Source organism: Mustela putorius, unplaced genomic scaffold (assembly GCF_011764305.1).
Source record: "Mustela putorius furo isolate JIRA1106 unplaced genomic scaffold, ASM1176430v1.1 tig00000430_pilon_pilon_pilon, whole genome shotgun sequence".
In the NCBI taxonomy this organism is placed as follows: domain Eukaryota; kingdom Metazoa; phylum Chordata; class Mammalia; order Carnivora; family Mustelidae; genus Mustela; species Mustela putorius.
This window is the reverse complement of record NW_025421377.1, coordinates 25072176-25099415: the sequence shown is the minus strand read 5'-3', so window position 1 is coordinate 25099415 and position 27240 is coordinate 25072176. Positions and strand designations below refer to the sequence as shown.

Genomic DNA, 27240 nt, shown 5'->3' with positions numbered 1-27240 from the left:
GACGCAGAGCCTCCAACCACTGCCCAGGCAGAGCAGAAGCAAGGGCCAGGGGTGTAGTGTGGTCTCTGAAGCGAAGCGGGGGACAGGGAGAGCTGAGATGGATGGCTGGAATCTACAGCAGAGATGGGGGGCAGAATAGAGCACTACCGTGGCAGGTGGGGGTGGGGGGAAGGCTGCTGATTGTGGGCGCATGAAGACTGGGACCACCGAGGCACTGAGGCCATGAGGCTTGGAAGGGTTGAATCACCCCAGACCTCTCCCCTTCAGCCCCCTTGGGGCTCTCACTGGAGAGCTGGGCATGGGTACCACTGTCACTGTCACTGTCCTGGTTCAGTCCTGCCCTTAGGATCTGTTCCAGGTATCCAAAACTGAGTAACACACTAGGCTAAGCCTCAGTGGATGAAAATAACAGCAATCCTTTATTTTGCATTTCGGGTAAGGCAAGGCAAGAACCACTCTGCTCCATATGTCTGGGGCCCATGGCTCAAATGGTTGGGGACAGCAAGGGGCTGGGGGCGCATCTCTTTTCTTGCAGGCTCAGGCCATCTCCCAATGGCTTCTCCTGTGTTCTCTCCAGCATAAAGGTCTCAGGGTAGCTAGACCTACAGGTGGCTCAGGGCCTCCAAAAGCAACCGTTTCCAGGCGCCCGAGGCAGAAAGAAATTTCAAGGCATTTATGATCTGACTTCAGAAGTTCCAGGTTATGTGTCTTCTCCATATTCTATTGGTTTAAGAAGTCCAAATTCAAAGGTACCTCTCAACAGAAGGAGTGTCGAGGAATCTGCCATCATTTTCAATGCATCTCACTGAGTCCGTAACCAAGTCCCCCTGCCGAACGGCCGGTCTGCAGATTCTCATGGACAGCAGCTGGGAGGCAGCAATGCGCAGGGCAGAAAAAGCAGGGACTTTGGAGGACACCCACCTGCCTTCCTGTCTAGACAGGCTCCACCATTCAGCAACCGGTCGAGCTTGTTAGGTTACTTACCGTTCAGAGCCACGGTTTCCTCTGGTCGAACAGGAATCATACCATTATGGCGACCAGGGAAATGTATCTTTCAGATCTTCCAATGCGGAGCATAACCGACCAGTGCATCTGTCCCAGAGCCTGAGATTGGAAATCTGTCCTCTGATACTCATCCCCGGCTTGGTGCAGAGGCCACCCGGCTGGCGCTGCTCACCGGCACGACTAAGTACAAGAGGTCTACTCCTGGGAGATGCTGGACCCCTGGGATAGGCCAGCGAGGCTTGAGGACACCCCACCTCCTACCCCCCACAGCCCAACCGAACTTTCTTACTTTCTTAGAGCTGCTCCGGGGCACGAGAGCTCCTTCCACATACCCCTCCTTCCTTGCTTCTCTACAGAGCTCACACCTGGCTTCCTGCGTGTCAGTCTCTTGCAGAGTGTTCTTGTCTGGCACTGCTCTTGGGGGGAGTGGGTCAGACAGCCACCAAGTCACAATGTGGCGGTATTAAATAAATGGCTGCGTGAAAGCACCTCACCGAAGGCTGGCACGTGGTTGACCTTCATCCCACGAATTCTGAGTTCGGGCTGTGCAGGCTTTAGCCTGTCCGCCTGGGACATGATGGTGAGCAAAGCCCATAGGGACAATGTCACCCCCACCTGCTTGGCGCGTCTTCCTGAGCCTCACTGCTGAGGGATAACGTCCCGGCTCTTCTACGGGGCGCTGAGAGCCTTTCAAAGCGCATTTCCACACGGCCCGCACCTGAGATCCTGCACACCGGAGCCTCGCTGCCCTCCTTCCGCCTGACCTCTTTTACCCCCGGGGTCTTCGCACGCGTTTTTCCTGTCCTTGAAACGGCTCTCCCTGCTTGCACAGACCCCATACGGGATAAGCCCTTCACATCCTCCAAGATCTAGTCCAGTTGCGGGGCCCTCGGTCACCGGACAGAGCGGGCTTGGGCGCCCCCATCTCAGCGCGCCGCGACGGGAGCAGAGCCGCTGTGAGCTGTCCCTGCAGCGCCGGTCCGGAGCGCGGCCGGCTGGTGCCCCCCGAATCCCCGGCGCCCGGCCCTCGCAGGCCCGCAGCTCGCATCGCCGGGAGCACAGGCCATTCTCCCGCGCGGCCGGGGCGCGCGTCGCGGAGGCGGGGGCTCGGCTGGGCCGGGCTGCGGCCCGGGAGCCCCGGGGACCGCCCGGGACGCGCGCGGCGGGCGGGGGCCGAATCGCCGCGGCCGCCGCGGGGCACATGACTGCGGGCCCGGCCTCCGCCCCGCCCGCTTCCCCGCGCAGCTGCTCGCCCGCCGCCGCCTCCCCCTGCAGCGGCGAGCCGGGCCGGCCAGCGTCACCGCCCTGCGCGCTCCCTCTCCCTCCCGACCGCGCCAGCCGGGGAAACCGAAAGCGAAGCGGCTCGTCCCACTCGCCGGCGGCCGGCCGGGAGCACGCGAGCCGGGAGCCCAGCGCCGGAGCCGGGGGCCGCGCGCAGCGCCGGGGCCGCGGGCGCCGCAGGGTCGCGGGGGACGAGCCGCCGCAGCCGCCGCCCCTCCCTGGTTCCGCGCGGTCGCGGGCGGGCGGGCCCGGAGCGGCGCGCGGGATGGGCAGGTGCTGCTTCTACACCGTCGGGACGCTGTCCCTGCTCCTGCTGGTGACCAGCGTCACGCTGCTGGTGGCCCGGGTCTTCCAGAAGGCCGTGGACCAGACGATCGAGAAGGTGAAGCGGGCGCGCGCGTGTGTGTGTGTGTGTGTGTGTGTGTGTGTGTGCGCGCGCGGGCGGCTGTGCGCGCTCCCGGTCGGGCGGGGGACGCTTCCAGCCCCCCACCGCCTCACTCCCACCCCCCAGTGCTGGACCTCGTGCCGGGAGCCGCCCTCCCCGGCAGCCCCGGGCTGCAGCCCTCCTTTGCGGCGTGTGTTCTTGGGTGGACGGGAAAGGGTTAAAGAAGGATGGGGAGGCGGAGCTGGAACCGCGCAGCCCGCTTCTCCCGGAGGCTTTCCCTCACCTCCTCCCGCTCGCCTCCCGCTCCGCGCCCCCCCTGCCTGCGCCCCGGTCTCTGTCCGGCCCAAGCACATCCCCCCCCCCACGTCAGGGAAAAACAAACCCGGGCCCGGGCGGGTCTGTCGCCGCGCGCTGCCGCCCTCGGAGCGGCCCGGGATGCGGAGCGGCGGGGCCCTGCGGTCCGCGGCGCTCGCGCCTGCCTGGGCTGGGCCCGGCCGCTGGGCGGGAGGCCAGGCCTCGGCCGGGTGACATTTCCGTCCCGCAGAGTCCCTGCTGGTTTCCCCCGACTGAGCCTGGGGCATCTCATCGCGACGGCCTGGGTGGCTTTGTCTCATCAGGGATTCGTGCTTTTCTTAAATAACCATAAGCTTCAGGCAAGGACGCGGTTAGATTCTTGAAAGAATCAGAGCCTGTCCCTTACCCTAGATGAGTGGGCTGGAGAGCTGGTCGTCTGGAAGACTCCCCGGTTCCTTCCTTCTTCCTTCCACCAGAGGAAAGAGGAACAAGAGAGAGTTACTGGGATCACTTTTTCTTCAAAAAAAAAAAAAAAAATCATTGGAGCAGCCTTCCTCCTTAGAACCGTGGCCCCATGCGTCCTCTGTCCCATGGGTTTGCACCTTCTGTCACCTGCACTAAAAAGCCAGTTTGATCCCTGAACTCCTGGTTAGTCACGTTGTCTCGTTCTGGTGACAACAGACATATTCCTTTAACAGAGGTTGCCAAAAGCCATCAATTCCTTGGAATCTGGCCGCTGGAGGCAAATTTTTAAAAGGCAAAAGTCGTGGTATAACCTAATTTAATTTTAAAGTTCATGTTATTGTGGGAAGACGGAGCTCACTCTGAGCTTCTGGAAGACCGCTGTTGTCCCTGAGCTGTTGTCAAGGGAAAACCCAATACCGGTTTCTGTATTCCTGGCCACCTGCAGATCCGCGGCCAGATTGTTGAAGGATATAATCTCTTGCTTGGGTGACCAGAGTGAGAAGCAATCCAGTTATAGTCAGTCTGTGAATCTTCTTGGGTGGCTTTACAAGGTGGCTTCAGGGGAGCTCCGGGAGGTGAGGTCTCCCCCGGGCCTCAGGTATTGCCAGCCCTCAGATGCTCTGCGGCTCCCCGTTTCATGGGCAGGGAGGGAGGTGGCCTCGAGGCAGCTGGCCTGGGCCTTGACTTGGCACTGATACTTGGTGATCAGCTTTTGCATGTGGTTTTCTATGTAAGGACTAGACTCTGATCAGACTAACTCAGTATAGTACAGGGGACGCGGGTTTTCAGAATTCCCTCTCCCCATTATGGAATGCGGAGCAGCGTGGTATGTGAAATCAAGTGACAGAGCGCGCTTCAGCGGGCAGGAATATTGCAAGTCAGCCGGACGGCACGCATTACTGTCGAGTTCTCCTCTCCGGGGTCACCTGTAGTGTGGACGCATGGGGCAGTGGGACAGAGAGTGGGACTCTGCCGTCCGCACTCCTCCACACGGACCCTGGCTCCACCAGGAACTAGCTGGTGGCCCTTGGGCCAGGTGCTTAACCTTCCTTCATTCTGGGTTTCCCAGTCTGCAAATGGGAATAGTAACAACTCAGGAGAATAGAGAGGCTATACAAATTATTAGGGGAAAATGGGTAGTTTTCATGGACTATAGTTAGTGCTTCGTAAAGAAATTTTATTTTTGTTAGAAGCTGTATGAGTACAGACAAAATTCATGAGATTTGAAGTCAGACACCCTGAGTTTCAATCCTGACCTCACCATTTGCACGCGCTTTGATTCTGGGCAAGTTACTTAACTTCCCCGAGCCGGTCTCATTACTTGGGAAGGCGAGGGTGTTTGCTGTTTCAAGCTCGGTGGTGCATTTAGTGTGGAGCACACTCAACTCCCGCCGCAGGCCCTCGCACAGGCCCTTCCAACACCCTGTATTTAATTCTGTATCCAAATTTTTTGGGGGGAAGGTTGCTTAGAAAGGGTTCCTCACATGGTATAAGCTTCCCACGAACCCTGGACCTGCCTGTGTGTGTGCCACTGGGAGATGGAGAGAGCTAATGTGGACGGCCCCCAGACAGCCCAAGCAGGGGACAGCTGGTCAGTCATGGCCACCGCCATCATGGCCAGAGGGGCCATTGCAGAACGATTCCTTCATAACTTGGCCTTAGTTGGGTTGTAACGAAGTCCATCCACTCTGATGCTCCCAGTTCTTCGTTTTTTTTTTTTTTTTTTTTTTCATGTGAAGATTATCCATAGCCTGGCTTGACTATATCAAAAAGAGAAGAGAGGAAAAGGGTGACATTCAGAAGAGGGGGTTTAGCTCATTGTGAGAAGCGTGGCAACATAATTTCTATTGGAATAATTTGCAGGGAGATGTTAATATTAAAGGGAGACTTCCATTTTGGCCGGTGAGTGGAGTGGAAGGAACCGAGACAGTTTGGTTCCATTCTGGGCCTCCCTTGTTTACCAAATGCCTCTATTGGGCAAGTCCTAGCAATTGGTTCTGCTTCAATTTTCTCAATTGCAAAACAGGCAGAGTAATGTCTCCTCTATGTTTGCTCACACCCACTTCTTGAGGGATATTCTGGGCATTATCTGGATCTTCTCTGTCAAGTGTTCTTTTGGGGATTTTTTTGGTTTTAAGATTTTTTTTTAAGATTTTATTTATTTATTTGACAATGATCAGAAGTTGGCAGAGAGGCAGGCAGAGAGAGAGAGAGAGAGAGAGAGAGAGGGGAAGCAGGCTCCGTGCTGAACAGAGAGTCCCATGCGGGGCTCGATCCCACGACCCTGAGATCATGACCTGAGCCAAAGACAGAGGCTTAACCCACTAAGCCACCCAGGTACCCCCCTGTTTTAAGATTTTATTTATTTTTTATTTGAAAGAGAGAGAGAGAGAATGGAAGTAGGGGGAGGAGCAGAGGAAGAGGGAGAGGCAGACCCCGTGCTGAGCACGGAGTCCGACACTGACGCCAGGCTTGGTCCCAAGACCCTGAGATCATGACCTGAGCAGAAATCAAGAGTCGGAGGCTCAGCTAACAGAGCCATGCCGGCGTTCCTGAAGCATTTTGACTTCCCTGAAGACAGAGCTTTGCAGAAACCTTTCCATCTCTGTTTCCCCCCCAGAGCCAGGAAAGGCAGAATTTCATGCTCTCCCTTGCTAAGCCTACCAGCTGTCCTGGCCCGTAGCACAGTTCCTGGTCTGTGGTGGGCACACAATAAATGCCTGGAGCCTCCTTTTTGGTCATTAGAGTCAAAAGAACAGTGTTCTAGGAATCAGCAGACCTTGGCTAAAATTCTTTTTCTCCGTTGCTAACAAATACTGAGATTAAGCTGAGCCAGCCAAGGAGCAAATACTGAATCCCTCAAAAGCTCAGTTTCTCACGTAGATGGGAGTAATAGGGACCCTGGCCTTAGGCTGGTTGCAGGAATGAAATGGAAGGATTGGCATAAAGCATCCAGTGCAGCACCTTGCAAAATGCCCAAATATTCACAGTTGTTATTGTTTGTAGCTGCATTTTGTCATCTGTGAGCTGAAGCTTATGTAGTAGGTAAGTTTCCTTCTCGTTGCAAACTTCCGGGACTCTGTGACATAGGCACGTGAGCTCTGTTCGAGAGCGGCTTTGCAGCGCAGAATATTAAATTTGCCCTTAGACTCACTGGCGGTTTGAACATTTCCCAGAAATGGGAGTGCAGAGCCAGTCAGAGTCCATCCGGGCTGCCTGAAATGAAAAGTTCTGGCAAGGGAAGCAGTGGGAAGGAAAGAGACTGTTTCCATGTTTCCTACTCGCAGGCCGAGGAAGGATGACCGCATTGGATGTCAGGGATGAGACCAATGGGACAAATATTCTTTATCCTTGGCCGGGACCTGAGACTCTGGGCAAGCAGGAGCAGCTGGCCTCTTTTAGGAGCCAAAGAGCTTTGGAGCTATGCTGCTGAGGCCTCAAGAAATAAAATTTAATCGTGGGTGATTTAACCAAATAACATTAATGTGGGGGGTCTTCTTTTTTTAAAGTCGAATTAGTTAAACATCTTCATGTCTGTTTATGTGAAAACGATCAACTCTATGTAATCTTAAAAGACTTCTTGCCTGCTATTTCCTTGAATTACTGCTTTTCAGAGTTGTGAAGACTAGAACCTTAGAGTAAGAAAAAAACCTGAGACATCACTGAATCTGTTAATTTATAGTCAAGGAAACTGAGCCCCTCTCGGCTTTAAAATAGATGGCGGTAGGCACCAAATTGTCTTTATATTAATGTGCTGCAGGAAAGGTAGAGAATTGACTTACCAGAGGCCAGATGGAGAGGTAAGGGTAGGGTTAGGTGTGCAAGCTGGGTCTCCTAAACCACTTTTCCCATCCCAAGGATGACCAGAGAGCCTGTTGCCAAACAATCCTGGTTTATTTACACCTGCAGTCCTAGCACAGCACTGGCACCTTCTTTCCTCTTGAAAGATCCCTGGTTTGGACAGTCAGTTCTATCCTCACATACCACACTGTCCTCCTCTTCTTAGCAATTAAGAAGAGCAAGGAGCTACAGCCCATGCATCCAGCCCGTGGATCCAGAATGACGGGGATTTTTTTTGTAAAGCTGAAAGAGGAAGCTCATGGGAGAACCATAGAACAGGAGGACCTGTAGAGGACAGAAGAAACTGGAAAGTCAGCAGGACCAGGCACTCTGCATCTCCCACTCCTTCCTCTGTTTTCCCCTCCCAGATAGTTTCCTCTGTTGACTCAGTGCGCCCAGGCTGTTTAGTCACTGGGGGCTTCCTCGGCCGCAGCCTTATGGGATGCTTCAGCTGCTGAAGCTCCCACGGGCAGGCTTTATCTCGTGGTTTCTCCTTTCTAAATGTGTAACAGACTAATGTGATCCGCTCAGCGCAAGCAGAAGTCATAGACTCTTAAGCAGAGGCAGTATCCTTGCAAGATGCGTTAGCTCCTAAGCAAAATTACCCGTCGCCTCCCTGGCTTTTAGAAATGTGATCTTGTGATAGTAAAATCATACTACATTTCTTTCAATATCTTACTAATTCTTAGCGACCATGAGTGCATTCATTAACGGTCAGGGCAATGGAGTAAACCCGTAGGTCTCACTGTTGTCCCTAGACCCTAGGAACCACATCAGAATCACTTAGAGAGTTTCAAAGCGCAGATGCTGCCAGGCTTGCTGAGCCAGACTCCTTAGCCCCGGCCCCCAAGTTAAAACGCTGACCCTGACTGGTTTGGATGGTCCTTGTGGCAGCCCACATCTTTGTTCCTCGAGATAGCGGTTCCTTTTTTTTTTTTAACCTTTGTATTTTATTCTTTATTTTAATTTTTCTGATAAGAAATACATGCCATTCTACAAAGTCAGATACAACAAAAAATAATAAAACAAAGATAACTACTGTTGACATAGTGTTAATCATTCCACGATTTTATTTATGCACATGTAGTAACAAATACACTTTTCAAAAATGGGGTGCTTCTGTTCCCACTTTTATTTATTTTTCATTTCTTCTGGTATAGTGGGTATGTGAAAGAGATGACGATTCCAGCAGAAGATGTTACTCTTCGTGGATACTGTTGTTCTTCAAGTTTACATTAAAGGAAGGATTTGGGTGGGGGGAGGGGAAGGGTGTTGCTTGTGAGAACTGTTCTTGCTTGCTTTTTTTTTTTCTTGTTTTCTTAATAAAGTGCAAGATTTCATTCTGTCGGGTGCAGCAAAGGGACCATCTGTTCTGCCAGACATTTGCTTGTGTCCTGGGGAAGAATCAGCAGGTGGGACTGTAAGACCATTAATGAAAACATAGGATGTTGGCCAAGCGACTAGGCATTTATGGCCTGTGTCATCGGGAAATATTCTGTATGTACATGGTATACTAAATGCGGGGACCATTTTTCATCAACGCTGGTAACCAGTCAAAAGCGACAAAGGAAAATAAGGCTACTTTTTGGTGTTGCTGTCTGTATCGAAAAGTGTTTTTATATATATGCTTTGGCAGTCATTCATTTATTTAGCAAATATGTACCAAGTGTGGACCATTTGTGAGGCAATGTGCTAGCAGCTGTGGATCCAAGAGTAAAGTAGACACAATCTTACCCTTGCAGAATTTGTAAACTAATTCAAATTTTGGGGGTGCAGGCCCCTTTACACTCTTAAATTGAAGACCCAAAAGGCTTGTGTTTCTGTGAGTTGTATCTATCAATATTTACAATATCAGAAATTAAAACTGATAAATTTTTATAGCACCAGAGTACCCAAGCACGTATTAGCTGTCAGAGCAATGACACCGTTACATGTCTTACGGCCTCTGGAAAACTGCTCTCTACAGTCATGAGAGAATAAGCATGAAAAGGGCAAATAATGTCTTAATATTATTATGAAAACTGTTTTGACCTTGTGGACCCCCCGAGAGGGTCTTGGAGACCCCCAGAGGTCCTCAGACCACACTTTGAGAGCTGCTACTCTAGTTTTCATTTAATTAATTATGCTGATTTTTAGAATAACTTAAAAAAAATAACATAGTATCTCTGTTACATTTCTGTAAGAGCAATTCAGAAACTATGTTATTAATCGGGCCACCAGGATTTTGTTTGGTGGGTTGTACATGCCTTCCTTCAGTCTCCACACAGGCCCATGGGTCAAGTTCGTAGTGTGGATTTTCGGCACTGTAGCTTCAGTGACTCTCTTGTCGTCCCCGTGTGCTAATCGAAATAGACAAGACCATGCGCATCTCTATAATTGAATTATTTGAAAAATCGCCTCTAGCCTCAGCCCTGCCTATGACGATGTCAGTCCTTATGTCAATCCGTAGGACATACTTTAGTACTGGCTTGAAAGCTCCCTTTGAAGGTGGGGCCCTGTCATGTATAGCTGTGTGTCATCTTCCCATTGCATCAAGTGCAACGTTGTGCATAACAGATGTTTTAAGTATTACTTGGTGAATGCAAGAATGAGTAAATGAAGACGTACATCCTTGGGGATGATCTTGTTTGCTTATTATGTATCATGTTGTTTATCTTCACAGTTTTGTTATACTCTGTAGGCCAGTGGTCATTGCCTCACTAGACCTTTAAAATCTCCAAACTTTGTCCAATAGTCCCAGTTTCCAGCTTCTCCTGAAGCATGTGGTTGTTGTGCGTGCTCACCTGGCCACCGTCCGGTGCGACATCTGTCTGGGCAGAATGAGGCCACCCTTCAGAGGGGACCTCCCCCCCGTTCCCATGACCCTCACATTCCTGCTGGCTCCCAACCTCGGAGGCCCAGGGAAGGAGCCCTTTGTGATATCCTGCCTGCTCTGCTGTTGTTCTTAGAATAAAGAAATCACCTGTTTGTATCTGAACCTTTTTACCAAAAGAAGGGAAATGGGAGGGTGGTGTGTTTAACAAAAATGGAAGAGGGCACAGTTCTCTGAAGAAGTGAATATTATCCGCAGGGTTTGACACCAAACAGATGGGCAAACCCACGGCCGCGACACTCAACCACGCCGGCCTGGCCCCTTCAGCATCTGCGTGTTACGGGCTTTCTAGAGACGGAGAGGCAGATGCCATCGTTAGAGCAGGGTTACCGCTCTGGCAAGTCCCACCTCAAGGGGAGTTGCTTTCGACACGGTCCTTCTGATGGTCAACAGTACTGGAAGGAGAGGGGACGGCGATCCTAGCAGGCGCTGGAGGCATCCCTCACATCCAGCCAGAGATGTAATCACAGCCCAGCAGGTTGTGCAACAGTAAGAGTGGCCCTACGGGGTAGGCGCGGAGCCCGGGCATTGTTTCCATGGGCCCCTTCTCGAGTCACGTCTTAAAAATCCTCCTCCTCGTCCGCTCCTTCAGCCACCCCCCCACACACACATCTGCACGCACATCTGTTTCTCCAGGGTTCACCAGACCCTTGATCTGGTTTCCAGCTGGTGGCTGCTTTCTCTCCCTTTGGGCTGGCAGTTCTCAGCCTTGGCTTCACATTTATTATCACATGGAAGCGTGTAAAGAGTCATCTTGGGGGTGGACACCTGGGTGGAGGGCTCGGGTCATGCTGGATCGAGCCCCACGTCGGGCTCTGCTCAGAGCCTGCCTCTCCCTCTGCCTCCGCCTGCTGCTCCCCCTGCTTGTTCTCTCTTTCTCTATCTCTCTGTCAAATAAATAGAGAAAACCTAAATTTAAACAGAAGTCACCTAGCGGCTTTGTAGCCGGAGCTTTCGGGGACGGCTGTCGCCCGCGTTGTCCCTTCTGTCATTTATAGACGGAGTAGCAGCTTCCGCATCAACTAATGTGTGAACATAAGCTGTCAGATCTCATTAGCTGACATTATTACAATTGCAATTAAAGCAAAACGGGCTCATCAACAGTGACATTAAAAATGCCAATGTATTTGCTCCTGAGTGAAAATAAGGTCAGAGAGTTAGGGCAGAATGCGGATGGCAGCTTCTTTCCTGTCCTGCAGCAGAATTTAAAAAAAGGAAAGCAGTACAGATGACATACATGACTACGAGAGTCTGCACTGGGTCTGCTTCGTTTCAAGGAGAAAAAAAAAATTATTTATTTTTAAAGATCTTGAATTGCGAGAGAAAGTGCACCCATGCGGGAGAGAGAGCATGCGCATGCGCTCATCACAAGCGTGGGAGAGGGGCAGAGGAAGGAGACGCAGGCTCCCCGCTGAGCAGGCATCCCGAGGCAGGGCTGGATCCCTCCTGACCTGAGCCCAAGGCCGGTGCTCAACCGTCCACTGTCCTCGGAGCCACCCAGGGAGAAATTTTAAAAAACAAAGCAAACCAGCTAGTATTTTGGTATTTGGTGAGTTTTATGAACGGGGAGTCTGGTGAGGACCATTCCCACGCATTCCCACGCCGTTGGGCCAGGTTGTCAGGGTTGGTCTGCGTCATCTCCGGGTGAATGTAGACCCTGTAGACAGCGATGTGGATGGTCAGGTTGTGCGGAACCATCCAGTGGCTGTCTGGTGAGCTAACAGAACAACCGGTAGCGCTCTTGAATCCTGGAAGTTGCCTTAAAGAATTCCCCATTCCCGTCTAAGCGTAATGCATTATCTTATCCTTATCTTATTCTTATTCTTATCATTTGCAAGTGGCTTATACCAGGACAGCTGCTTCAGCAACCCTCTAACCCTCTTCCTCCCGCCTTCCCGGAAGATCTCTGTCGGGCTGGCTTGGATGTGTTGTGTCCTGTGGCTGTATTCTGTCAGGGCAGCTCCCACACCAAGCCGCTGACCCAGCTTCTACCCTGGGAGCAGAGGGTGGTTGAGTGTCGCTGATGCAAGAAAGTGCCTGGGAGGGAATGACAGATGATGACAGGTGACCTCCTGCGTCCCCTGAGTGAGGCAGGGGAAGGACCTTGGGCTTTATCCTATGAGCACTGGCGAGAGTGTCTGCTCCCATAGACACGTTTCATAGAACTTTCTGGAGGCTGAGGTGGAGCAAGGATTTGAAAGGATCCTGGAGAAGAGAATGTCTGTAGTATTGCTGCCGCCCAGGCCACCTCCGGGATCAGGAGTTGAGATGGAGAAGAAGAGTACAGGGTTTAGGATTAATTAGGGGAGGAAAATCGTAGGTCCATTTTTGGTCACACTGAGGGATGTCCAGATGAGGAGGGGATTTTAGGATGGGTCCATACAACTGAGAGGATCCAAATAATTATTACTTTCTTTGGGCTGAATTACTGGGCCTCGCACATCAGTGTTCACTGGCTGCTTCACGCGTGGCAGTTTTGTGTCCTTAGCTAAATTTCTTCGTCAGGACAGGGCCCATGTCTGTTGGGCACATAGAAATCTCTCAATCTGTACATACTGGCTAATTAGCTGAAAACAAGTTTTTCGGTTTAAATGATGAATTTGGTTGTTGACACTGCAGATTTACCACACGACTCCATAACCTTCCTAATCTCTCTTTTGGTAGTAGTACTACAATATTACGCCTGGAAAAATCCATCATGTTCTACTTGGGTACAATTTATAGGCAATATCCACGTCACATTGTAAAAATGATTTAGGACCTTGCCCTGAGATTTAACTTCGTGTAACTGGAAAACTCGGTTAATGACGGGGTTTGAGTGGTAACAGTCGCCACCAACAGCAGAATCCTCCGTAAGAAAGATCAGTTATTCCCAAGCTATATTTTCGTGTTTAAATTGTGCAAAGGGCTCCTTGGGACCAAGGGAACTGGTTTGTTATCTTGGGCAGAATTAATGACTTCTTGTGCCAGACATTTTCCGGGCTTGAGGTTATATTACTTGTTTGTTTCTAAATCCATCCTTTGCGGAGCAGGCCCCTGGGAGTGCACAGTCGAATGCTCAGAGGATCTGGGGATAGAAATTAGAAGTTTCAGGTCAAAATGAAGCCCTCTTCTGGACCATCCTCTGGCAGGAGGTTGAGGTGCTTTTTGGGGGCTCATTAGCAGGACGGGGCAGAGAAGCTAGCAGGCTTCTCTTCGGTCGGCCCCTCACTGAGCCATCCTGGGAGTTGGCCATGACTCCACACAGCCGCCCTGGTTTCCTTCCCTCCAGAGGTAAGGCCTGACTCCGCAGGAAGCGCGGAGTCTATGGAGGGGTTTCTGCATAGATTTACAGTCTCCCGGGGGCTGCGGGGTAACACACAGGATGCCTAGACACATCTGGATTCCAGATAAGTAGGGCATAATATTTGAGTGGGTACGTCTCTTGCAAGATTTTGATTCACTTCAGTTTCTTGTTTGTTACCATCTGCCGTATTTACTTCTTCTCTCTCCGACAGCCTTTTTCTGGAATTATTTGAGTATAAGGTGCAGATACCCAATTTTTGGCCCTGAATCCTGCAAGCATGCGTCACCTAAGAATGAAAGTACTTTGTGACACACTCCATGCAGTATTTGGGGCGCACCCGGGCGTCCTCTGTTTTTAAATGCTAGATCTGGCAGCTCTTCCCCTGGGGGATTTGGTCTCGGGCAGCTGCTAGCGGGGCCAAGCATGGAGTTTATGCAAACCCACAGACCTGGACTGGGTCAGATTCGATTTGACTTCCTGGCTGTGTGACCTTGGGAACACCAGCACCACCATTTCCTTATCTGAAAAAAAGGAATTTTTACCTTGCAAGGTCCGCGTCAGGCTTGGAGATGATGGCCCAACGCCCTAGCCCAATCCCCGTCACCTAGAGACTCTGGAAGTAGGAGCTGACCCTGGTCGTAAGGGTGCCGGAGGTGAATGTCAGAGGAAGGACATAAAAATAAGGAGGTCGGGGACGCCTGGGTGGCTCGGTTGGTTAAATCCTCTGCTTTCAGCACAGGTCATGATTCCAGGGTCCTGGGATCGAGCCCCGCATGGGGCTTTCTGCTCAGCGGGGAGCCTGCTTCCCTGCCTCTCTCCTCTTGCCTCTCTGCCTACTTGTGGTCTCTGTTTGTCAAATAAATAAATAAAATCTTAAAAAAAAATAAGGAGGTCACTGTATTTATGAGCTACCCTCTGTTCTTTCATTCCCTTTCTCCATCTGCACTTGCTGTGTGTACACACCCGACATGCGGTCCGTTCTGGGACTCGACAAACACGGAGCATCGTGGCGCGGAGCAGAGGAGACACATTAACTGTGCAGGAAAGGCCAACGCTCGGGAGGGCAAGACTTGGGTGGAGGAAGGAGCGAGGCGTGTCTGGGTGTTGACTCCACTGACAGGGGTTGCGGGTGTGTGGGGGGGGGTGGCATGGGGGTGGAGGCCGGAGGCAGATGGCGAGGAGAGCCCCAGGTCCTACGGGAACCTGTTCCCCGTGTGGCTCTGGCAGGCTGTCACGGATCGCGTCTGTCGTTGGGCTGTGCGTTTGCTCTGTTCGGTTAAGGACGCTCCATGTTCGTTTCTATCCCCAAACTGCCCTGGTCGCCTTGAGATCCGGAGGAAGAAGTTCACATCAGACTTTTGTAAAACCAGGCAGCTTTACCCTCCCTTCCAGGGAGGATTTAGCCCTCCTTTCTGGAAATGCTTCTTGTCTTTGGATGTTCATGGCCTAAGAGCTGGACGCAAACCAGAGGAAATCACCTCGAGCCGAGCAGTTAAGCCATCTGTGCACTCACACTTGCTGGCTCTTTCGAGATTCGTAATTCTGAGGCGGTTTTCTTTCGGTAAATGAGACTGCGGGTCCTTTCTGACTCTGAAATTCTTCGCAGACTGGGACGCTTGTCGGGAGGAGTTAGCAAGGAAGGCAGCGCGCTCAGTCCGCGTTCCGGGCCCGTGGGGTGGGGGGAGAAATACTGGGGAGGCGGAACCCGGGGTGGGGGATGGCGGCTCCTGGAGCTTTTGTGGGACAGCGGCCGCAGCTGGCCCGGCATCAGCCTCGCCTTTGTTTTGCAAGGACCGAGGAAAAGCCCAGATGAAGCGGGTTCTCTGGGGGCCCACTCCCTCTCCTTTCCCTCAGGCCCCACTAATGACATTTTATAGAATCCGAGTTTCTGTCTTTGATTTTCACTTAAAAAAGAAAATAAGGGCATGATTATTTTTTCAGCTTCCAGAAGGAATTTATTTCTGCTGTAAGAAAAAAAAGAATCCTAACGATGTGGAAAACTTGGAGAACAGAAGACCCCTCCTGGTCCTGTCCCAGAGAGACGTGTGATTGGATGGTTAGCGTAGAGGCTTAGAGGTGTTGATGGCAACTAAAACACTGACATTTTTAAATTATCTGGATTTAACCCCCCCTCCATATTTTCATGTTTGCCTTTTATCTGCCAGTCTTGTGCACATGCATATATATTCTACACGGTCTTTCTCCATTTGACAAAGATCATGAACACGTTCCTTATTTCCGTGTAGTCTTTATCATTTTAATGGTTGCTTTCTCCTCCAGCCTGTGAGTTATCATATTTACTAAATCATTCTTTTCTGTTTGACATTTTGGTTATTTCTGATTTTATGCTAATTCCTCGTTGTCTCAACCTAAACTGAATTACAGACGGAGCTATAAGACAGGATCATGACTAAAGACTTCCTGTGTGGTCTCTTTTGTCTTTTATCGTTTAACATTTGCTGGACTGTCAACCGTGCAATGGACATGATTCCTTGTTTCCTTTATTTTTTTTTTAAAGATTTTATTTATTTATTTGACAGATCACAAGTAGGCAGAGAGGCAGGCAGAGAGAGGAAGGAAAGCAGGCCCCCCGCTGAGCAGAGAGCCCGATGCGGGGCTTGATCCCAGGACCCTGGGACCATGACCCGAGCCGAAAGCAGAGCTTAACCCACTGAGCCACCCAGTGCCCCTCCTTGTTTCCTTTAAACCGAGAACTTTGATCCCCACCCTGAAGGTGGCAATAATCAAGATCACAGTTACCATTCATTGAGCGTTTGGGTGTGGCCTGAGATAAGCACTCTGCGCAAACCTCATTTCATCCTTACTATTCTCCTAGCCAACCCCTCCTTCCCACTTGGACCCGCTTAACCTTTTAAAACACGTCTCTCCTGCCTGTGTTGACTCAAAATAGGCAATGTGGCACAGAAGTTAGGAGCTTCAAGTAAAAAATCCAGCCTAGGTGAGGAGAGACCATTTGAAAGGTCTAGTGCAGTAGGAAGCAGGGAACGTACCGTAGGGAGAACACTGACAGAGTGACCTCCTGGAGCCAGTTTTGCTGGCAACGAGGGAGAGTAAACAAGACTGAGAAGGAGAGAAACTTAACCAGAGTTTGGCTAATGAGCATTTTTTTTTCCACCTTGTTGAGGTGTGATTGACAAATACAAATTATATATATTTGGTGTTGAGCTGTGTAAGTTCTTTGTGTATTTTGGATAGTAACCCCCTATCAGATATATCATTTGCAAATATTTTCTCCTCTTCAGGAGATTGCCTTTTTTGTTTTATTGGTGGTTTCCTTCGCTGCCCGAGGAGACTTACCAAGAAAAATGGTGCTTTGGCTAATGTCAGAGAAATTACTGCCTGTCTCTCTTCTAGGATTTTTATGATGTTAGGTCTCACATTTAAGGTCTTTCATCTATTTTGAGTTCACTTTCATGTATGGTCCTGGAAAACAAAGTCAGTGGAGGGGAGTGAGAAATACAGGCTTCCTGTTCTGGAATGAGTAAATCAGGAAACAAAAGGCACAAGATAGGGAATCTAGTCCATGGTACTGTACGGATACTGGAGGGTGGCAGATGGTAGCCACACGTGTGGCGGGCGCAGTATTATGTACAATTTACTGACTCACTATGTTGTACACCTGAAAGTAATTGTAACGTTGTTTATCAACTATACTTAAATTAAAACATGTTTTTAAACTGTATACATTTAAGGTCTACAGCCTGACGTTTTGAATAACATCTACACTGTGGAATGATTATTATAATCATACTAATTAACATATCCATCTCCTCCATAGTTGCCTGTGTCTGTGTGTGTGTGTGTGTGTGTGTGTTGGGGGTGGGGGGTGAGAACACCTAAGATCTATTCTCTCAGCAAATTTCAGGTATACCAGAAAGAGTTATTAACTATAGTCACCATGTTGTACATTAACAGGCATCTTGTTCCCATCGATCGGTGGGAATATATGGTTCAACTCATTAGTTAGGAGGGAAAAAAAAATGGGAGTGTGGAGGGTCTGCATCTGGCCTGGTCAGGTAAAGGAAGGATAAACAATGGGGGGAACCTTATCCCAGTTATAGGGGAATTTTTTTGCAGTAAGCCATTTCCTGGAACACAGAAGGGGGTGGAGGTTCCTGAACTGTTTACCGTTTTCCAGGAATGTGGGGCTCTGGTAAAATTCAGCATCGCCAGGAGCTCAGGTTTGGAGTGAGTCCGGGTGGGAGGCTGACTCCACCTTGCAAACCTTAGGCATTCTCCTAACCTTGGAGCTTTGGTGTCTCGAAGCGTAAAACAGGGAAAATGATTTTCATGTTTTAGGCCATTCAGGGAATTACATGAGATAAAGGGCAGTATAGTGCCCGGCTCTTGATAAAACTCTGCAGCTCCAAACCTCCCATGGCTCCCCTCTTCCTGTCAGATGAAATCTAGGCTCCTGTGACCCGAACCTTTCTGTCTAAGTGAATACACAGTCACACCCACTGCTGTCCCATCTCTGTATGTTTTATTGTCTCCTTCTCTACACCCACTATCTTTCCAGTTAAGCCGAGGGTTCCGAGAGAGACGGACACGGAACAGGCAGGCAGGAAGGGCCCACTCTGCCAGGACAGAGAGGATAGTGGAACCAACCCCGGCTGTCCGTAAGGTGTCCACCCACGTGACCTTCCTCTCTTTGCTAAGTTTTTATGCATTCTCCCTGGCCCACTGTAAGGACTGCCGTTCTCCGTCTCAGTTCTTAGAGTCTCTTCTCTAAGCACGGTTGAGAGCCTTTTCTGGCAGCCTCACTGACCAGCTGTCACATGCTACCTTATATTGCGGAATTACTTGCCTGTGTGGGTAGTAGGGGGCGTGCTTTTGGAATGGGTCATCTCTGATCATGCCTAGCAAGTATGCAGTGTTTTGATGATTCGCATTCATAGTTCTATATTTTGCAGGAAAACCAAGGGTCTAGCACTGCTTCAGATAGTTGTTAGGAAGAGGGTCATGGAGGGACATGGATTTTTTTCCATCCACGAAAGGAGCTGCTGCTCTTAGCTCTTTAGGGTTCTGGTTTACTGATAAGATGCACAAACTGACAGGTGCTAGATTTCCCAGGTTTATGTGATTATAATGAAAGTATTACTTTCCCGTATCTGAACATAACTAAAATGTCCAGGGAGCAGACACCTGCTCTGGGTACTCTTTAAAGCTCCCTTGGCTTTGTGGCTTGGGATCTGCTCTTGTAAGATCTGGCACTGTGACTTCGCATGTGACCATCCATGCCTTTCTTTGGCACCTCTCTGATGGCCTCCTGTCAACTACTCCTCATGGCGCCGTAGTGGCCAGGTGGTGGAAGTGGCCGCCTCTTGATTTCAGCTCAGGTCATGATCTCAGGGTGGTGGGATCGGCCCCTGTGTTGGGCTCCACGCTGGGTGTAAAGCCTGGCACTCTCATGCTTGCTCTCTCTCTCTGAAAGGAAGAAAGAAAGAAAGAGAAAAAAGTTCTTCTTGTCCAGCATCTTATAAGCAAAGTCGGTGGAAGCTAGTATTTAATTGTTCCCTCTCTCTCTCTCCTTTTAAAAATATTTTATTTATTTATTTGTCAGAGAGCGAGAGAGGGCACAAGCAGGAGGAGGGGCAAAGGGAGACAGAGAAGCAGGGTCCCCGCTGAGCAGGCAGCCTGACCCGGGGCTCCATCCCAGGACCCAGCAATCATGACCTGAGCCGAAGGCAGACGCTTGACCCGCTGAGCCCTCCAGGCATCCTGTGATCAAGTATTCCAGTACTCTGTTTTGTTGATTGAATAGATATTTGTCCAAGAACTGCATTGTTCTAGACACTGTGGGGAAGATCAAAGGGAAAAAAAAGACCCTTTCTTTGGGTCTTTTGGGTTATCGCCTTCTTTTTGAAAAAGCCAATGGTTAACCTCATTCAGTTCCATACTGAGTAGATGCACTGTCCTCATTTTTGGTCGCAGATTTGGGCTGCTTCATGTTGATCCCCATTAACTTTGATTTTTATCAGGTGTTTTTGATCCTGACCACTTTTTCCCCAAGAAATCCCAATGTAATGTGTTATTGGGTTCAAAAGAAGGCGTGGTGCATCCAGTGGAAGAGGGATACCCAAGGCATTCATGGGAGAGGATGTCATTGCCTTGCCCCATTCTGGAAATTTATGGACAAGAAAAAGAGCTCCTTATTTTAATGAAGTCAGACAACTTAAAAAATATCTTTGGACCTTCAAAGTCCTCTAGAAGATGAATTATAATTTATGTATTATATTTCTCATAGTTAACATATCAGTTTTAGGTAGGTTAAGTTCATGTTACTAGGGTATTTCTGGAGGCTAACATGTATATACTTTGGTGGAGAATCTCTACCATACAACTTGTATCGCTAAGATGTATAGTATAATTTAAACCATGTACCAGGTTTTTGGTCTAAATCATGTAGGAGAAGTTAAACTTAAATTGCATTCTATTATGAGTCATATATTATCAGTATGAGTGCATTTCTGCAAGCATAGTTATGTTGAAATAAAGTTTTAAAAAGTAAAAAAAAAGTGTAGTATATTTTTACCCATTTTAAAATAACTATTATATGCAGAAATAGCGTCGGAGGGTAGAGAAGAGCCGCACAGGATTCCAGCCCCAGCGCCGACCTTCACCCACACCCCCTTACCCTTCTGGAGCCCCGGAGTTCCATCTTGCCAACCTCAGGACCTTTGCAGTTCTGCGGTTCTCTGGTTCTCAGCGTGACTCTCTCCAGCTCCTCTCCAGGTAACTGAGATAGGAGAGGAGATAAAAGACCACCAGCTTCTAGAAAAGCCTGCCTCAAGTTGGTGATTCAGCTGCTCCGGGGCTGGGCAGAGGAAGACCCAGGCATGCCGGGCATGTGGGGAGGACTTCACCCAGGAAAGGCTGAGCTGAATGTGGAAGGAAGATTGGAGGAAAGGAGTTTCATGGTTTGTCTTTGAATTTTTCTGTCTTGTCAATCTGATCTTATTTGAGAAAATCACTAATGATAGTAAACACCAAACTATTTCAATAATGTGTGGTTTGAAGAGAAATCTGACCATTGGACATTTTGAGCAGAAGCCGAACCACAAATAATCCCCAGTTCTAGGGCATGGCCGACTCAGGGATGTAGTTTATATCCAGCCCCCACCCAGACCACTAGCTTGACTTCAGCGAGCTTGGGTTCTCTGCATCTGCCCATCCCAGAGCCACTTTGTTCTTGGCTACAAAGATTTTCTATTTAATAATAGAGCCGTATCATTCCTTCTGATAAGTCGGAGGCCTAGACTGTTAAAATGGGACATTCTGTCCTGGGCTGTGTCACAGTACATGGTAGCGTGTGGTATCTATCGGACATGTTTTGAGGCTGGTCCCGTTGTCTGTTGTCACTCGGAGCCTCACGACTCCAGGTGACCTCAGTGCATGCTTCTCTTACCATCTAGTCTCACTGTTTCACCACTGGCCTTGTATCGTCCATACCAGTCAAATCCATTTTCCTCTTTCGATTTTCTTTTTAAAATTATTTTCCTCTTTCGATTTTCTTCTGAAAATGTTTTAAATGTCTGTTTCTTCATTGGTTGTAAAAAGTTGGAGAGTACTGAAATTCACCAAGTAGGAAATAACAATGGTCCAGATTCCCAATACTCCAGAGTTAATGACTGTTCATCCTTTGGGTTGTCTATTCTCAGTCTGTCTCTTTTTCTTGTGTACTTCAATACCCTAAAAAATGAGGATTTTTCCCGTCTGTTGAGGACGGTTGGGACTACTACATAGTAAGTTTCGGTCTCTTAACCTGGAGTGCTGTGTTAATCAGGCCTCCGTTGCAATGCTGCGTAACACACAATCTCCAGGTCTTGGTGTCTTATAACAGTGACATTTGTTTCGCACTCGTGGTGTGCAGGGGGCTGCACATTGAGCTGGACTGGCCTCCATGAGCTTCATGTCTGGTCCACACATCACCGTTTTAGGGCCTTGGCTGAAAGATCCACAGCCATCCGACGTGTGCTCTTCTCTTGGCGACGGCCGATTGGTGGAAACCCCAGCCTACTAAGGCCTGAGCCCCAGATGGGGGCACCGCCATCCCACCCACATTTCATTGGTCAGATCAAGTCGCTTGGCCAAGGCTGAAGTCAGCAGGGTGGAGAATACTCCTCCCATGGGGGACCAAGATGTATGGGTTTGTTAGGGCTGCTGTAACAAATACCACAGACTTGAACGAAGGAAGTTCATCGTCTCATGGTTTCGGATACTGACAGTCTTGAGATGAGGGTTTCATCCAGGGGGATGTCTTCTGAGGCCTCTCTCCTTGGCTCGCCAGTGCTGTGTCTTCTTCTTGTGTCTCCACATGGTCTTTCCTTTGTGTGTATTTAGCCCTAAGCTCTCCTTCTTAAAGGACATCAATCATACTGGATTACAGCCCACCTGAATGACCCCACTGACCCTCGGGTTTCTCTTTAAAGACTCTGCCTCCAAATACGGTCACATTCTGAAGTACTAGGCATTAGGGTTTCAAGATCTGAGTTTGGGAGGGGACCCGTAACACGCAGTAAAGATAGGAAATGAAGGAAGGATTGTCGATAACAGACCGCAAGCACCTCACATCAGTAAGGCTCAGCTTCCTCATCTTTTAAGACAGGGATAGGCATTTCTACGTTATGGTTTTATTAGGGACTGAATGAAAAAAATTCCTGTGAACCCCCTGCTGGTGGAGATGGTAGGAATGGGTGTAGTTCTACCTCTCATGGAAGGACCGAATCCAGCCATCTTGGGCCCATCACCTTGTTGTTCTACCAGCCGGGCAAGCTAGGAGTGTGCAGTGCTTCTCGACTTTCCTCTGCAGCTGTACCATCCGTGGAATCTCCATGACAAAGTCAATAGGGCTTTTTGGGTGTTCAATCTATGACCTTGGTTTTGGTAACACCATTTGTACCCATGAGCTATGGCTACCATCTTTCCTTTACTACAAGTAGTTATTGAAGACCTTTTATGGCTTAATAGGGCTGTGGGCTTCCTATTGACCCGAGGCACGGCCTTCCTCCCAAAGGACCGCAGTTGAATGCCTGTGGGAACAGTAAGTGAGCCAGGAGGTCAGAGCAGGGAGCGTCCCTCTCTCTGCCTCTTTGTTCAAAGCCAACTGCCTCACACAATCTCCTTTTGGTTTTCTCCCCTAGAATATTGTGTTAAGAAATGGTTCCGAGACTTTTGACTCCTGGAAGAAGCCCCCTCTGCCTGTCTATGCCCAGTTCTATTTCTTCAACGTCACCAATCCAGAGGAGATCCTCAGAGGGGAGATCCCTCGGTTAGAAGAAGTGGGGCCGTATACCTACAGGTGAGTCCTGACCACATCCCTGCCGGACCAGCCGGAAATACGGAGTGACCCCACTGGGGGCGGAGTCCACTTCTCTTCCCACGAGAGTCCTTTGTGTGCTGCATGGGGAACACAGGTTTGGTGACATCTGTCTGAAATGTTGCTGGTGTTGGGCACACGCCTGTGACACCTTGACAGAGAAAGGCTTTGTGAACTAGGGCCAGTCTCAACCTGTTAGGTTTAGGAATGCAGCTGCCTCCTCCCGAGTTCGAGGAGAAAGTGGTTATTGAACCATGAAGAGCTTTTCCCTGCCCGCAACCCTTTTAAGGTTACCCCTTGATTCTCTTTGATGACTTTTAGGCCTTCCTCTCTTTCCGTCCCCCACATACCATTTTAGACCAGGTCCTAGGATTCGTTGTTTGTCAAAGACAGGCCTTTCTGTCTCCCGCTCACTCCTCTCCCACCCCTCTTGGGCATGAGAGATAACCAAGTGGCAGGGCAGGTTAGAGCCTCTGGCAGGGATGACCAATTCTGAACACGGGGGAGATAGGGGAATCACTTTAATCATTTTCTAGAAGATTAGTAGAGGGAAGTGCTCGGGGCATCTTCTGGTCAGAGCAGTTTCCCAATGGTTGCCATACCCAGCCCCCCACCCCCACCCCCATAACCTTTCCAACAAAATTTCTCCTTACCAAGTTTAAGAAAAGTTAGAGGCAGGGAGCCTGGCTGGCTCCATTGGAGGAACGTGCAACTCCTGATCTCAGGGTTAAGTTCAAGCCCCAAGTTGGGTGTAGTGATTACTTTAAAAAAATAAAATAAAATAAAATAAACCCAACAATGGTAGAAGAAGCACACAGCAAGAATTTTTTTTTTTTTGTACAGAACTGCTAAATGGCAAAAATGCCTCAGAATTCTGTCATAATCTGTTGCTCAATAAATGGTTGCTGACTAATGCACATTATAAATTAGCATTGTTCCCTAGCAAGAATTCAGAGATAAAAATCTTGGTCCCACGGGGCACCTGGGTGGCTCACTCAGTTAAGCAGCCCAACTCTTGGTTTCAGCTCAGGTCATGAGCTCAGGGTGGTGAGATTGAGCCCCGAGTCAAGGTCGGTGCTCAGTGGGGGGGTCCTTTCCCTGTCCCCTGCCTCTTCCTGCCACATATGCGTGTGCACCCACACACTCTCACGAATCAATACATACATAAAGAAAAAAAAGATCATCCCTGTCCCTGCCTCGGGTGTTCCCGGTCTAGCTCTGGAGTTGAATTACCTGTTTGAATCTTACTTCAACCACTGACTATTTTTTGTGCCTCTGTTTCCTTACTGGAGATAATAATAGGACAGGATTGTTATAGGGACTAAATGAGCCAACGAGTCAATATTTAAGAAGTGCTTAGATTAATGCCTAGCACATACTTAGTGCTAATTAAGTGTTTGGTATTATTACTCATCTTAGCGGACCGTTTTAGTCTGTATAAACCAATATCCAGATTTGTAAAGATGAACCCTGCTGCCATATAAAGGAATTTTAAATAAATACTTGGGTCTTCACTCCTAAAAGCAAAGTTCTGTATGGGTTTAATGCCTCCAAAACTATGCACTAGGTAGAGCTGGTCTGTGTTTGTGGCTGTGTTTGTGGCTGCTGAGGGATAATTAGAAGTTGAACTAGAATTAGGATCTGAATGTCCTGTTTAGCTGTTTTCCCGTTTTGCAATTTTAACCATTTTCTATTGCGATTAAAAGAAAGCAATATAAAATGCGTAACCATTTTTAAGTGTACAGGTCAGTAGTGTTAAGTGTGTTTTTACATTGTTGTTCAAGAAATCTCTAGAACTTTTTCGTCCTGCAACCTCTGAAACTGTAACCATTAAGCGACTCCCCTCCCCCACCCGCGAGCTCCCAGTAGCCACCATTCTCCTCTGTTTCTGTGCCTTGGACTGCCTTACGTACCATGTATGAATGGAACCGTTCAATATTTGTCTTTTTGCTCTTCTTGTTTTTTCACTAAATTTTTTTGGGCAGAGCGAGACTGCCTCTATGTAATAATGAAGTCACCTGAGAACTAAGAAAAACATTTGCCTTCGGGGGCTCCTGGACCTGTTCCTATGGTCCAGATCTTCATCTGAGAAAAAGAGATGTACTCCAATCATAACCCAGAAAAATACCAATATTCCATTAAAATGTCTTCCAGGCCGTTGGGTCTGCTGATCTAATGTGCTGTTGTAGATGTGGTTACGGGGATAGATAAGTCCTAGAAGTAAAGCAGTGTCTGTTACCCAACTCCCACCATTTCCCCTTTTAGATGGGCCAAGACTTACTCCTAACAAAAGCCCAGGAACATCTTGCTAGGGCTTGTTAACCCGGGATCCACAGGTCCCTAAGGGGTCCGTGGTTAGAACTGAAAGTGGTCTGTGGGGTGCGTGGGTTAAAGCCTCTGCCTTCAGCTCAGGTCATGATCTCAGGGTCCTGGGATCGAGCCCCACATGGGCTCTCTGCTCGGCAGGGAGCCTGCCCCCCCCCACCCCGCCTCTCTGCCTACTTGTGATCTCTATCTGTCAAATAAATAAATAAAATCTAAAAAAAAAAAGAGAAAGTGGTATGTGACTTAGGTGGGGAAAAAATTATGATTTGTCTTCAATAACCACTCACTAAAATTTAGAATGTCCTTTGAGTATAAATGTAGGCAGCAAACCACAGCGATGTGAGCCCGACCCGTGGCTTCATCACCAGCGGAAACAGATACTGTGTGTCTCATGATAGCTGTTGCTCAAGATACTGTGCATTCTCAGAAATACTTCAAAATTACAGTAATATTTAGACTTATGACTACATCTAATTTAAAGTGTCAGTATGGAAGCATGTAATTACCATATCACAGGTTTTTTAAATGATACCTGTATTTTGGTAATCAGTTTTCTTTGTAGTCCTGAGTATTTTAGTCTCTGTATGTAAAAACCTTATCTGAGAAAGGGGACTGCCCCGGGGGCCAATGGGCAGTGGCACAGATTAAAGACCTGAGAGCAGATTCAGTTTTTTGGAAAAGCGGGTAGGTTACTCAGTGATTGCCTCGTATTCCCTTCCTCCGGTTTTTCTCCCTGCCTTGGTTTCTCTTCTGTTCCGCTGCCAGAACGATTCCCCGAAGGGAGATCTGACGCTTCCTTCCCTTCCCTGCTCAGGGCTCTAGTGACTCTTCCTCTGTGATATTCCAAGCCTGAGCAATCTGGCTCCTTTCCGATGTCTAGCTTCTTTGTTTTATTTTAATTTCAAGTTATTTTTTTGGTACTCTCAACCTAGGCTTTGATACTCTGACCAGAGCTATCCAACAGAAATGTACGATAAGCCACATACGTAGTTGAAAATGTTCTAGGTGTCCCATTTTAAAAAGGTGAAATTAATTTTAATATTTTATTTACCTCACTACCATCCCAAAGAATGTCGTTTTGACATGTAATTACTATCCAGAATTATTAAGGAAGTACTTTACATCCCTTTTTTTTTTTTTTTTTTTTAAATACTGAGTCTTTGAAATCCATAACACATCTCATTTTGGACCAGCCGGGTTTCAAGTGTGTGACGCAGCCACGTGGAGCTGGTGGCCGCCGTGTGGGACAGCGCAGTTCAGCTGTGTTCCCGTGGGCTGTTGGTCCTCAGACGCAGGACTCTGCCCTTACGTGCTGGTCCCTCAGGCAGGAATGAATTCACCAGGACGCCTGGTGGCTCAGTCGGTTGGGTCTGCCTTCAGCTGGGTCTTGATGCCAGGGTTCTGGGATCGTGTCCCGCTGGCATCCGGCTCCCTGTTCAGAGGGGCGCCTGCTTCCCCCTCTGCGGCTGCTCCCCACCTTTGGCGTGCACCTGTGCACTCTCTGACAAATAAATAAATAAACTCTTTAAAAAAAGAAAAAAAGAATGAATTCACCACTGCCTTTCTCTGCTCAAATGGTGCCTCTGCCTGAATCTTTCCCTGACTTTGGACAAGCTCTCCCTGGTATGAGTGTCTGTTACAAACGGACTAGAGGCATTTTAACAGTCAGTTATGAATCTTTCTTCCCCATCCGTGGAAAGCTCCAGGAGGGGCAGAAGTCAAGTCTTTCATCCTGGGACATCCAGTGGCTGGTGAATATTTTGAAACAAGTGAATGAAACATCCTCAGCGGTGGCTTAAATGCACAGGGACACAGGAGAAGGAGTGGTTGAAATCCACAGAGCGCGGGTAGCGCGGCTGGAGCTACAGACTTAGGGAACCCCGGGGCCAAACATGGGTGCAGGAGAGGAACAGGGTCTTGAAAATGAACGCCTTTGTTCAGAGCAGCCGCTCACATGCATGGTACGTATGGACCACCCAGCGTTTCTGGCAGGGGCAAGTGGGTCCTGAGCTGGAGTTTGTAGAAAAACGTGACTTTTTAGCGACAATTGCGGCCCTTCTAGTGAGCCCTCTGCAGTCATCTAGTGGATCTGATCTAGTGGATCACTCAGGCTTTAATGATGCTATTATTTCCACAGACAGAACATT

General features: G+C 48.9%; 1 protein-coding gene across 1 annotated transcript in view; it reads left to right on the top strand.

Moving 5' to 3' along the window:
- Positions 1-2295: 2295 nt before the first annotated feature.
- SCARB2 (scavenger receptor class B member 2) overlaps positions 2296-27240 on the top strand; it is a 70762-nt gene continuing 45817 nt past the window's right edge. The window contains exons 1-2 of the mRNA XM_045079894.1: positions 2296-2668; positions 22593-22750. Of these exons, the coding sequence (XP_044935829.1) occupies positions 2552-2668; positions 22593-22750 (275 nt within the window). The 5' untranslated portion in view covers positions 2296-2551. The remainder of the gene's footprint in view (positions 2669-22592; positions 22751-27240) is intronic.